This window comes from Pinus tabuliformis, chromosome 7, assembly GCF_031772625.1.
Source record: "Pinus tabuliformis cultivar Carrire ecotype Pingquan chromosome 7, CPIR1, whole genome shotgun sequence".
NCBI classification, from domain to species: domain Eukaryota; kingdom Viridiplantae; phylum Streptophyta; class Pinopsida; order Pinales; family Pinaceae; genus Pinus; species Pinus tabuliformis.
This window is the reverse complement of record NC_142293.1, coordinates 1,420,739,552-1,420,753,828: the sequence shown is the minus strand read 5'-3', so window position 1 is coordinate 1,420,753,828 and position 14,277 is coordinate 1,420,739,552. Positions and strand designations below refer to the sequence as shown.

At 35.9% G+C, this 14,277-nt stretch overlaps 1 protein-coding gene across 1 annotated transcript; it reads left to right on the top strand.

Annotated features, from left to right (window-relative positions):
* Positions 1-9,980: 9,980 nt before the first annotated feature.
* On the top strand, positions 9,981-11,929 carry LOC149252993 (uncharacterized). Its single transcript, XM_089456743.1, has one exon. It carries the CDS (start codon positions 10,279-10,281, stop codon positions 11,839-11,841), a length of 1,563 nt encoding a protein of 520 aa, XP_089312869.1. The 5' UTR covers positions 9,981-10,278; the 3' UTR covers positions 11,842-11,929.
* Positions 11,930-14,277: the final 2,348 nt, after the last annotated feature.

The window sequence follows — 14,277 nt, the reverse complement described above, 5'->3', positions numbered from 1 at the left end:
TTAGTCCTTAAATTTTGACTATTTAAATAGTCCAAATAATCAATTTAAAAACAGGATTCACCAAAAATAGCACAATCTGAATGCCAAGAAAGAAAGAAAATGTATTCCAAGTCATGAGACATGTACAAGGTCTCTCGGTATTCCAATAGCCTTATTTTCTGAATTTAGGCTTCTGTGATCCATAATAAATTAAGAAAAATATGTGATCTATAATGAATTAAGAAAAGATTTTACAGGAAAATTTTTCTTAATATCAAATATTTTTAAAATTTCTGAGAAAAAATAAATAAATAAATAATATATATATATATATATATATATACATATATATATATATATATATATATATATATATATATATATATATATATATATATATATATATATATATATATATTGAAATTGTAAATATTGATTGTTAAAATTATATAATTTAAATATAACATGAGTCTGTATATATATATATATATATATATATATATATATGAATGGTAGGTATCACTAAAAATTACACAATTTGAATATAATAGTACTTTGCCGTGTCTTTTTTTCCTAATAATTTTCAAAATTTATTCAAAAATTCAAATAAATTATCAATTGAGATTACAAAATTTTATTAAATTACACCATATAAATAGAATAAAAATATGTGAAACTAAACCAATTACATTAAAAGATCAAAAATTAAAACTTGACTGAACAATCATATAAATCAAATTACCTAAAAAAAAATTCCAATCAAACCAGATTCTTCTAAACAAATCTTCTAAGATCAATTTTTTGGAATTGTTTGATAATCCGGGGCCATAGCTTACGTTAGGTCAAAGAAGAAAATGTGAAGTTCCTCTAAGATCAATTGCTTTGAATTATTTGATAAGCTAGGGTCAGGGCCACAGCTTACATTAGCACGACGAAGAAAATGTGAAACTGCCAATTTCAAGTCAATTGAGTAATTTGGTAATCAGGGGCCATGGCTTACGTTAGCAAGATCAAGAATCTATGTCCCACTATAAGTAGATATTCGTCTGAGTTGCTTTGTTATATGTCCTTGTCGTCCATCCTCTAGTTGGTCATGGAGTCTACTGCATGACTTTCCCCTGACAAAATTTGATACCCAAAATTTGGTTGACATTTGTGGTTAGCACATGCATATGAGCTATTTGGTGATGAGGGCTCTGCCTCCATGTAACATGTGATGTCCTCACTAAGAAAAACTGAATTCTCAAATTTCCAGATCCTAGTGGAGGAATGTGATTGGACTTGCAAACAAAATGCTTTTCTACCTCTTCCCTTTACTATAAAGGTGCTTCTGGGCTTACCCTGCCCTGCTCCACAGTCAACAACAACAGGTGTAGGAGAAATACACCCTGGCCATGAACATCACGCGGTCCCAATTCAAAGAGAATAAGCCCAGGAATCAAATAAGGAATTTTGAACATCAGTGAGCCCACATGAATAAGGAGGAAGGGTTTGGTATAACTTCGTTTTCCGGTTGATTCATGCACGAATAACCTTCAACAACTGTTATTGGTCATATTTGAGGGGATTTCTCATAGGATGGAGTTGGATTCTCTGCAAGACTGCATGTGTTTTGTACCTCTTCCAAAGCACTCCTTTAACATTTTCTATTTCTAAATGAGATAAAATATGATGCTATCAGTCTCTGTTCCCTTACGGGCTTGTGAAAATTGGCCAATCCCATAGTTCCAAGGTTGGAACTGATATAGGAAACCTGCATTGTGTAGCATACTAAGAATAAGATCATATTTATTTGAAATAATAGCCATAGTAATCTGTTGATTCTTTAACTGTATAATCTCCTGATAAATCAACTCAAATTGAACCCTATCGAACTTTCATCTTTACATACCTTAAGACACTTAATAGATGAATTTAGTATCCATTGATGGGTTCTAAACTGGCTGGGGTTATATGTAGTGCCCATCAGAATCCCGTAGCGTAGCGATAAGCAGAGGTTGCCTGCCTGTGGGGGGGCCAGATCAGGAAAGGCTTCAGGGCTAAGAGAAAGGCTGCTAGAACCAGCGACTTGCTTGATGGTAGGGATTTGAACCCGACATCACCATTGTACACATCGATGAAATACCAAGCACAACATCACATACGGAGCTCGCAAACGGCGTCTTTCTGTTCTTCTTCCGATGATGATGATTTCAGCAGATTCACCATCGATTTGGTTGGCTCTGGTTGTTTCTTGGTGGCATTTAAAAGAGTCTTGCCATCTACAAGGGCATCAGGATGAGCCATTACTTATGCTTTGGAACCATATACAACTTGCAATGAATTGGTAACCACTTCCCTAATCGAACGGTTGAGTCTTTTCCAATCGTCTAACAGATAATCTCATGGTGCACAATAATGACAGGTGGGCAAGATGGGAGTTGATTTCAAAGAGTAACGCCTTACGATGTAATTATAATTTTTATTATTTTTAATAAATGAAAATTTGTTGTTATTTTTTTTCATTTTAAATGAAAAGAATGGATTTATCTATATGTTATGTTTTTTAATAATAGTTAATAATAAATATTTTGACATTTAATTATTATTTAAAAAATAAATATTTTTAAATTAAAATATTTCAATATTAAGAAAGAGATATGTAATTATTTTTACAACCCATACACTTTAGCTTTATTTTAATATTTTCAGTAATTAAAATATTTCAAATATCAATTTTATGGAGATATGTAATGATTTTTATATTCAAATCACTTTTAAATTCTAATTTTAGATTTCTTTTGACTGGAATCAAGTTCCTTAACCTGAAAATATGATGAAAATTTTGTATTTTCTGCAATTTGATGATGATAAATTAGAAATTAAAGATTAAAACATTGTAATAATATGCTATTACCTGGTTCAGAGTGGATGGTCTCTCTAGCGCTCTAGTAGCAGGAAGAGCCATGAGAGATTATGTTGTGGACACCAAGGGAACTGGGTTTGTTGCTTATGCCATTGTAACCAAAACTATGGTCATGTCTAATTCCCTTAACACCAACGTTTGCCAAATACTGACGTTCAGAGGTAATCTTCTCATCCTCAGAAAATTATCGTTTACAGTGGGTCGTGTCAACATGATTTTTTGTATTAGTTGGACTGTGCTTGTTGGCTTGTTGCATTTCAATGAGGCAATGGTAAATGGTATGATACTTACTCAATGCGACCCACCTTTACACTTAGAGTTACTTTGATCATGTCATCCATAAGTATAGGTTTGGGCATGGACTGCGTGCATGTGTATTTGAATACCTAATTTTGGGGATGAACCAAAAATATGCTACTTAAACCCCGATTTTGATTACATTAGTGGATTGCTTGTGAAATTTTGAGAAAAATGAGTATAAACTTGACTAGGTTCAAATTTCATGCCACAATAGATCAAAATATACTTCGAATATTCCTTGGAATAAGCTCTAGGAATATTCCTAGAATCTGTCTCAGGATCTATGCCCACATGGTTCCCCTCTCAGCCTTCCACCCATCGAATGTTGTTGCTTTCCCTCTCCATGGTCGTGGCCTTGTTAAATATGAATGGCATCGTTTTTAATACATTTTGGTGGAAAATATTATGATGGCCCACTTGGGGCGTGTTGGTTGGTGTGACATGACGAGTTTGTTGGCGGTCGGCGAGGTCAAACCCTGTAGAGCCTTGATGCATTATTTTAATTGGATTTTTTGTTAAACGGTTGGCTAATTGGTTATAACCATATTAGATTTTTGGTTTGCTAGGACTGCCAAAATGGTTGCCCACCAAACCATTTAACTGATTCCACCGAATTTCACAAATGACATGTTGGTTGGCTAGGCCTATTTGGTTGCTAGTTGAGTTCCATGTCTTGTCATTTGATTGGGCCACGTGACATCATATTATTGGACACACGCTTAGTCAACCCCTATCCTTTCCATATCAACCACCCCTGTTGTGCATGTGGTGTGCCTAGTGGATGATATGTGGCACCCTCTGGTTGGTGCCACATGACACTCTATGGATGGTGCCACATGGAATTTCCTTGTGGTGCCACATGGCATTGTCAGTGCCAAAATTTTTACTATTTGCCAAAAACTTTAGATGAGCATAACTTTGTCATCCATACTCAGAATGAGGCATTGTTTGCACCGTTGGAATCATCCTGACGAGATCTATGACTTTGTGCTAGATTTGCTGATATTTGAGAACTTCGAAGTTTGAGCATTTTTGGATCCTCTTGGATAATAATGCACTGCCAATGTGGGAGGATAAGAAGGGGAACTAGTGGGAGGGGACAATGTGGTAGAGATATTTTGGCTAATCTTGGCCATGGTGAGACTAGTAATCCCAACTCATCCCAACCACTTGGATCTAAGGAACACCTCCCCCCTATGGTTAACTTTGGCATCCAACTTTGACACATATATATTCTCCTAAAATAGCTCAATAGGGACCATCATGAAGACAAAAATGTGGACATCAACTTCATGAACGACCTCTAATGAAATTAGTGGCATATCCAAGACCAATCGGCCACCATGTAGAGGGGGAAATGGAATGTATAAGAGAAATTGCATCACTTTGAAGGAAGTTTGACCCATATGGAAAAACATGTTCATTACGACTTCATACCTACACCTTCACTTAGATTTGGACCAGACCATCTCGCTCCAGTCAATTCCTCTCACGTCTAATGGTCATTGGTTATGTTCTAATTTTGAAGGTCTTCTAGTATCACTTGCCTTTCTATTTCTGATTAATGAGATTGTTTTGGCAACTAGCTATTCATCTTGAAAGTCACCCACTAGCTAGTAAATATGGTAAGAGTGAGATCAATATGTTTTTGAGAAAATGTAATCAAAGATGTACTCTTTTAATATAATAAAGACCCTTCAACTTACCAAAAAGAATTCTTTAATTTTTATTCTAGTTATATATATATATATATAAACTCAATTCATAATTTTTATATATTTATGTCACATCAATTCATATGGTGAATTAATAATTTTTATAAATAAATTCAAAAATAATATAATTAATATTTAATAACTAATTAATAAAATATTAATAAATAAATTATGATATTTATTATTTTTAATTGATCTTATTTTTTTAATAATAATTAAAAATAAGTAGATGGTCGTTTTCTGTTATATGTAAAATGATTTTTGTTAAATAGTTTTACATATATAATTGTTCAAATGAATGTTAATGATGTGAGGATATGTATAAGTTTATTGTTTTAGTAAAATTGTTAAACACTAATTTGTTTTATTATAAAGAAAAAAATAAATTATTTCTATTATATTTAAAATATATATAATTATTTTTGTGTACGATATTTGTATGTTTGTAGATTTTTTTAATTTGATATGGATGTAGAACCACTTTCTTATGAATAGGGTTTTTTTACATGAAATTATTAACCAACAAATGTATTATTGTATTAGTTCTATATTGAAAATAAAATTAAAAATAATTTCTAACATGTAATTTATTATTCTAATTACAAAGTCATGGAAGAAAACTAACAAATGATACATTATAGTGAACATACATTGTCATTAAAGGAAATTTTAAGAAATTCTAATTCACATAGCACACATTGATATTTTTACAATAGTATAAAATAGTTGTCGTGTATTTCAATAGTTATAACAATTATAAGAAAAGGATGCTTAGAAAACATTAGAAATATCAAAAGCACAATGAGTTGGGTTCTACCAATAGATATAATAACTAAAAGAAAAGGACACCTAAAAAGCCACAATGGGTTGGGTTCTATGGCCTTGCTTTAAGGATATGAAAAATTAACATATTCTCCAGAAAATATAAAGAGATTGACCACCAAATCTCTCAATTGACATTTAACCATAATTATCCCTAGAAAATTCTATAATGGAACCTTCACTATATCCTAAAGGTTGGAAACCACAAATGATGGAATTTTGAAGGCAATGAGTGTACATGATGATTCAATCATTCAGAACATTTGACATATTGAAATAAAATTGTAATAGCTACTATGAAAGGTTAACATTTTCTATAGTTATAAATATAACAAAGAGACCAATCTTCCCTTTGTTTTTGGTGATACATGACCAAAGTGAGTGGATCTTTATTTCTTGAAGGGTTTTTTCATTGATATATGACCTTATTGTGCAACCATTATTCCATCATGATTTTCCATACCAAATTCCATATTGAAGCCTCAATATATCCTAAGCTATGTTGTTGGAACTGAAAACCACTCAAAAAGGAAAATATGGAATCTTATATGGATGGTTTGGATGACCAAGTATAGACATGTGCGTTGACTTGGGCTTTGTAACTATGAATGTTGTGAAGCTATGGGCTATGAACGTAATGGATTTTCTATTGCCTACATCATTGATGAGGGTTTGGGGTTAATTTATGGGATGTGCCACACCAAGCTCCAGGTTAAAGAACTATTAAATTTAATTTCTAACTGTTAAATTTTCTCTCGCGTGGTTGATTTCCTTGGCACACCCTTGTACGAGAATGATTTGAAATATGGAGTCTTAAGCAATGAATTTTTTGTTACCTACATCAGTAACAAAGATCGGGGCCAATTTATGGTATGTGTCATACTAGTGTTTAAGTTTACTATTTGTGAAATTCAATTTCCAACTATTAAATTCTTTCTCACATGGCCTATTTCCTTGGCATTCCTTGTAACTATGAATGTTATGAAGTTATGGAGGATGAGAGCAACATATATGGAATATTACGAAGTAATTTTGTAGCCCCACACCATAAATCTTAAAATTGTCGACACTATCACTCCAACCTTCCTCGTAAATATCAATGACAACAAATAGTTTATAAATGAGGTTGTAATACATAAGTGTAGATGGTGTTATATCTTGAAAAGGATGCAATAAAACACTGAAATTAATGTCCAATCAAATGTTAAAAATATATATTTTTTAATTATATTAAAAAACATATTTTTTTTTTGTAAGCTTAGGTAGGTCCTCCTTTTCTATTATATAAAAACAAGCTAAATCCACATACTGTCAATAGGTGGCCTCAACTTGCCCAGTGGGAAACCAAGTCTGTTGGCCACCTATGCATATTATAAGCCATCCAAAATTGGTAAGTTAACAGTCTTTCTACCCAAGCTATATATACAGAACTATTTATAAACCAGTTTTTAACTTTAGGTCCCATAAACATGCATATAGAAAGAAAACTAGCCACTAAAAAAACAGTAACCTGAGAACATAAGCTCAGTCTACTCCTTGGGCTCGTCCTGATCTGGCTCAATGATTGTTGGGTCTTTGGCTGAGCCTTCATTCGCTGGTGTCATTTCCATGATACAGGGAATGTGTCTCTGTATTCGGTCAAGTCTAATATCCTACTTACATAGCTGGAACTGTATATTTTCCATGTCTCGTTTATAATTAAACATATCTCTGATTATCAACGCCATCCCCATGAATACTTGCTCCATTGCTTTGCCAACCAGCCTCTTCATAAGCTACTACAAATGTAAGATCTGCTTATATTGAGACATTCTTCCTCTTGTATTTCCAAGATCAGGAATGAGGTCTCTCCACTCTTCCATCTCTTCTTCCGAGTCTTCTTCCTTAATCCTATCTTCCATCTCCTCCATAATTTTTTTGATCCCTTCATCTGTGTCTTTCATATATGCCCTGGCTGCTTCCTTCATGGTCTCATCCATGGGACATCTTCCCATCCTTTTGCCTAAGGTTCCCATGTCTTGAGAGCACGGTCCATTATTTCTCCTGCCTCTTTGATCGCGACCTCTGGCTACCCGCGCCATGTCTTCACTCCCTTCTACCTATTCACAATGGACACAATGCATAGTCAGGATAAAACCTCCGTTACCCATCCAAATTCCCATTGTTTTTCAGGGTTTCTATCTGCCTGCACTATCTCTCTTATGCCTAAACTCCTCTACTCTCAAGTACCCCAAAGAGCCTGGGGTGGTCCGCCCCTTCTCCCTAATCCCTCTATCCTGTTTCTCTTTAGGGTCTCTGGGTACTGCCTCTTCGCCAATTCCCCATTCTCCCTCCTTAGTTTCCCAAGGACTGGCCCCCTCTCAAAGCTACCTCGGGGTAGTGAGCCCATGGGTCTGCCAACTACATTTCTCTTCTCCCTTTCTGCCTTGCTTGCTAACACCACTCCCTCTCTTTTCAGCGTTAACCCCCCGGAAGGTCCTCCCCTTCTTTCTTTGATTCTTGCCTGGCTTCCTCTCACAGGCTCACTCCCCTCTACTACTCGGGCTTCCCTCACCTACCCAGGCTTCCTGTCTAGAGAAATTTTCCAGACTGTCGGACCTCCCGGCCTCACTGAAACAATCTATTCTAGCCTTTGTTTCCTTGGTTCTGAACTCAGCACGCTCCTCCCTATTATTTTCTATACCCCCTCTCCTTTCCTGCCTCGGAGCCAAGCTACTGGGCCACTCTCTCTCCCGGTTCCCATGTTGTTTATACAGCAAAACCTCTGCATAAGGTCTTTCCTTCCCTCCCTGACCTAGGTTCCATACCCCTTCCAACATGCTGAAATTTCCTTTTTGAATTACAGAGTAGAGACAGTAGACATACCCAAGATTACGCTTCATGTATGCCGAATGTTTGTCTGGCTTTCCCGTCACGCTCCTTCTTCTTCTCCCTTTCACTCTAACCATCCTTCCTTCCTTACCCCCTCTTTCATACTCTCTCACATCTACCTGCTGTCCCATCCTTCCTTCGCCACCGTCCTCACTACCTCTACTCTTCCCGGCATTCCTCACGCCACTTCTCCTATCTGACATCCCTCTTGTTTTGCAGTACCTCGCCATGTTCTTCCTTACAATCATGAGAGCTGCGGTAAGCAGTCCTTGCACCTCACGGCCTCTGAGATTGCCATCATATCCTCTTACCCATTCCGTCACCCCGATCAGGGGTATATTAAAAAACATATTATTTGTTTACAATTTTAACATTACAATTTGTATAAGACAAGCTAAACTAAAATTAATCAATTTCTATAGTCCTACTTTGGAAGAGATTAATAAAAAAAATGAGATAGTCCATATGCCACATCCGTTAGCAATAATTATCCTCACTTCCAATTAATTATCAAATTACGTAAATTTTATCAACTTAGAAATATTTCAATGCCTATCTTCACATAATATTTCAATATCGATTTTATGAGGAAGATATTAATCATTTTCATACTCAATCTTGAGTTGACACATGACACTTACAAAATTAGTAGCACCTAGTGTAAACCTTAATTCTAGATCTATTTTGAGTTAGAGAGAGATTAAATGGCATGAAAACTTGAAAAAAAGATTTGCATCTCTAGGGATTTGATTCATTTCAACAAATTTAAAATTAAAATAAATTTATCCATTTAAATTATATGTTGCTCATATAAGAAAGGATTTGATCCCTCTTAGCATATGATAAATCAAGAGTTAAAATGAATCTATCCTCGTACTTAAAACATTTTAATAATATGTTTAATTCCTTTCATAACACACGTAATATGTTTAATTCTATTTCAACATATTTAAAATTAAAATAGATTTATGTTTTTGGTTAAAACATTTCAATAGTATGTTGCTGATATGAAAAAAGTTTTAATTTAATAATAGGTTCCTATCCGAAAAATATTTAATTCCTTTCCTAACACACATACCTACGCACAATATAATCTAAACCCATTTCAACTTCAAACAATATATAAAACAAACCATAAATTAAAAAAAGTAAAGTGAAGTATACTCTATATTCTCCATTTTAACTTCAAATGTAATATGATAAAAAAATAAATCCTTTAATTTAAAAAAATGAATATATCGTTCACATGAGGACCTGGATATTTTAAAATGAAAAATTAAAAGAAAAGTGAAGTATACCCTTCTAAAGCAAATATTCATATCCTCCGCGATTTTTTAAAGTCCAATTAGCCCTCTCTGTGTGGAAACTATATGCTTTCCTTGAGCAATGGAAGCTTTATGGTTCCTGCAGTGCGGAGGAAGCAACCTTACCATATAGAAGAAGTTAAACAGCACAGGGGTGGAGGAAGAAGAGTTTTTTGTTGTGTATCAGAGGTTAAGAAAGCTTCGGTGTTGACTGTAATTTGAAATGGCTGTATTCAAAGGAAGCCAATACCTGGTGATGCAGTTATGGATCATAAGGCTACTTTGTTTGTTGGGATGGGTATGTAATATCGCTTTAGCATAGCTCGAAATAAGTGAAGCAGTAACAGGTTCTACTAGTTTTCCTGATTTAGGAATCACCTGGATGGGTAATGGTGTTGTTTGTATTGCAAGTATGTTCAAAGGAAGGCTGGATTTGGAGATCGGAGTCAGGGATGTTCTGGCCCTCTTAAGAGGTCCCAAGCTGGAGAAAATTTATGGGTTTGGACTGACAACATGCATTGAGAAGAAGGATGCTTCTGTTGTAATGTTGTCATCCCACCAGCCCAATTCTTCCATGAGGCAGTTCATGAAGTATAATTACAATGCCCATCATGTGCACTCCATCCTACTGAAATGCTTGCCTTTAACATCTCCAGAAGTCACTTTAAATTCGCAAGAACAGATCTGTAATTGCAGTGGAACATGCAAATGCATTGTTTTCAGGACAGTGGAAGACATCACAGTCATGCTTGCTTTTCGGATGCCTGGAACTCTTAAAAAGTTGTGTGATTCCCAGTGTCTACTACCATCTCTCAGCTGCCTGAGAAATGGCTGCCATGGTTGCAACCAGGGCCTGTTGCATGTAGAGGGCCAGAGGCTGATAGAGCGTGACTCCATGGTGGAATCCCCTGCTGCAGTATGCGAATTACTTGATATTCTTCCAGAATTTTCCATCCTAAGAGAGCGTAATTGCATCTGTATTCCAGTCCATCCAGCAGGCGAGGATGAATGGACAAAGCTGCTAATTAGATCATTGAAATCTAAAGATAAGGAAGCTAGAGGGGTGAGTGTCATGGCCTCTGAAGCCCTAGAAAATTACATAGCTCAGAGTGGAGGACAGTTCCAACAAAAAATAGAATACCGCACTATCTCCTTAATAGTGCCAAGGCTGACAGAAGTATTAATCAACATTTTACTTACCGCCTGGTTCAGAGTGGATGGTCTCTCTAGCGCTCTGGTAGCAAGAAGGGCCACGAGAGATTATGTTGTGGACAGCAAGGGAACTGGGTTTGCTGCCTCTGCCTTTGTAACCAAAGCTATGGTCATGTCTAATTCCCTTAACACCAATGTTTGCCAAGTACTGACGTTCAGAGGTAATCTTCTCAGCCTCAGAAACTTATCGTTTATAGTGGGTTGTGTCAACATGATTTGCACTATTAGTTGGACTGTGCTTGTTGCATTTCAAGGAGGTACTGGTAAATGGTATGATACTTACTCAATGCCACCCACCTCTACACTTAGAGTTACTTTGATCATGTCAGCCATTAGTATAGGTTTGGGCATGGACTGCTTGCATCTGTATTTGAATAGAAGGGTTAATTGGAGAAATGTTTCTTTGGTTTGGGCAGTGATCATCTTGGAGATAATGTGCATTGTAATATTTGGAGCAGTAGCAAGAACTTGGGGTTTAAAGGGATGGGTATATAGTGTTATGCAAGGGATCGTTTGGATCAAGTGGGGAATCGGCAGTTATTTCCTCGGTGAGTATGTGTCAGAGCATGAATCTGGAGTGTTCAGGACGAGTTTCTCCTATCCTTGTTCTTTTGATGAACAGAGTGTGTGGATTAAGGGTGGAATTCTGGTGTATTCTACCGCATTTTGGATCAACTCTAGCTTGGCTGCTGCTAGAACTCGAGCCAAGTGGGAGCACTCTCCAGGAACTTAAGGGCGAGTGAGGTTGAAAGAGTAAGGAAATCGAGGACATATAACTTCATGCTTGTGCTTATTATGAGTTCAATTATGTCAATTCACTGATCAGATTTATATGTTAATTTAAAAAGATAAATTTTCAATTGAGTTTATGGGGTGTTTGGAAAAATAATGGTTATTTAAGGTTTTTTTTGGATATAATTAATGGGTGTCATTTATTAATTTTACCAGTTGCAAGAATAAATTCAAATTTAAAGTTTAAAGTTGTGTCTTTTAAAAAAATAAATAAAAAATACATTTTCTTAACTATTAAGGCCATGTTGTGTATCAGAGGCTAAGAAAACTCCCGTATTGACTGTAATTTGAAATGGGTGTTTTCAAAGGACGCCAATACCTGATGATGCAGTTATGGATTACAAGGCTGCTTTATTTGTTGGGATGGGTATGTAATATCAGTTTAAAACAGATCAAGATAAGTGAAGCAATAACAGATTCGACTGGTACTTTTCCTGATATAGGAATCACTTGGATGGGTAATTTAGTTGTTTTTGTTGCAAGTATCTTCGAGGGAAGGCTTGATGGATTGATTTGGAGATCGGAGCCAGGGATGTTCTGGCCCTCTTAAGAGGTCCCAACACGAGAAAATCCATGGGTTTGGACTGACAACATGTAAACAGAAGACGGATGCTTCTGTTGTGATGCTATCAGTCCACCCTCCCAATTCTTCCATGAGGCAATTCATGAAGTATACCTCCCATGCCCATCATGTGCACTCTATTCTGCTGAAATCCTGGCCTTTAAGATCTCCAGAAGTCCCTTTAACATCTGCAGATCAGATCTGTAATTGCAGTGGAACGTGAAAATGCATTGTATTCAAGACAGTGGAAGAGTCGAAGACGTTACAGTCATGCTTGCTTTACAGATTCCTGGAACTCCTAAAAGGCTGCCTAATTCCCATTGTCTAGTACCATCTCTCAGCTGCTTGAAAAATGGCTGTCATGGCTGTAAAAGAGGCTTGCTGTATGTAGAGGGCCAGAGGCTGATAGAGACTGACTCTGTGGTGGAACCCCCTGCTGCAGTATGTGAAATACTTAATAGCTTTCCACAATTCACAATCCTGGGAGAGCGTAATTGCATCTGTATTCCAGTGAAGCCAGCAGGAAAGGATGATTGGACAAACATGTTGATTAGATCATTGCATTCTAAAGATAATGAAGCTAGAGGAGTGAGTGTCATGGGCTCTGAAGCACTGGAAAATTACATAGCTCAAAGTGGAGGGCGTTTCAAACAAACAGTAGAATATCGCACTGTCTCCTTAATAGTGCCAAGGCTGGACAGAAGTATTAATCAACATTTTACTTACTGCCGTCTCTCTAACGCTCTGGTGGCAAGAAGGGCCATCAAAGATTATGTTGTGGACACTAAGGGAACTGGGTTTGCTGCCAGTGCCTTTGTAACCAAAGCCATGGTCATGTCAAATTCCCTTCATACCAATGTTTGCCAAGTACTAATGTTTAGAGGTAATCTTCTCATGTCAGATTTAATTTGTGAGTTTTCCTAATTACTTTAAACCCCAACCAAGATCTACTCCTTTGTAAGAAATTGAAATTAATGCACAGCGGAACTTACTTTCCATCCTCAAAGGCTCCTGGTCTTGACTTGAGTTATTGGCTCTTGAATCCTTCCAAGAACTTGCAATCCTTTTCTCTGGCTATCCCAAATGACAGAGTATCTAGTCTTCAATGGAGCAGACAATTTTTCTGAGATGATTGCAAGCCTTGGAGACTCAGCCCTTTTATAGCAGTGCAAAACCCCAATCCTAGGGCAGCTGAAATTTAGCTGAAACAAGTCTGTCAATAAATTTGAAATTTCAGATTTTGAAATCAATCAATCAATCAATCAATCAATCAATCAGAATAGATTCTGATTTCCTTATTCAGCTCAAATTTATTACTGCTATTATTTTAATCAATTATAATCGGTCCATTAACAATTATAATTGTTTAATCATTATTCTATATGTATTTGTATCCAAATCCTTATTTAAATACGTATAATGCCATGACTTGATTAATCACATTATTTGGCATATTTTAATCATTATATAAATGTAATCTTGCTGACAATATTTGACATCATAATCACAATGCACGTATGTCCAACTTAATTATTGAAATCAGACGTCTCTAAATCCAACAATCTCCCACATGGACAAGTGCAACCTTTTGATTATATATCCTTAACTTTATTGCATGCAACTTTTCTGTCTTTACTTATCGTATTTCTTAAACAATTCCATCCATCAATTATGCTAACAAAGGACTTAAGCGGCATTTGTCACATTTATTCGCAACTAAACTGACATAAATCACGCTGCCAACATAACTGAATGACATGAATCTGATTTGGACATATAGTTTAGAAATTTCACGCAAGTGTGATTAGACGTGCC

Excerpts from the sequence above, each read along its gene's own strand:
- LOC149252993 (XM_089456743.1), top strand. The coding sequence starts at position 10,279 with ATGGGTAATGGTGTTGTTTGTATTGCAAGTATGTTCAAAGGAAGGCTG.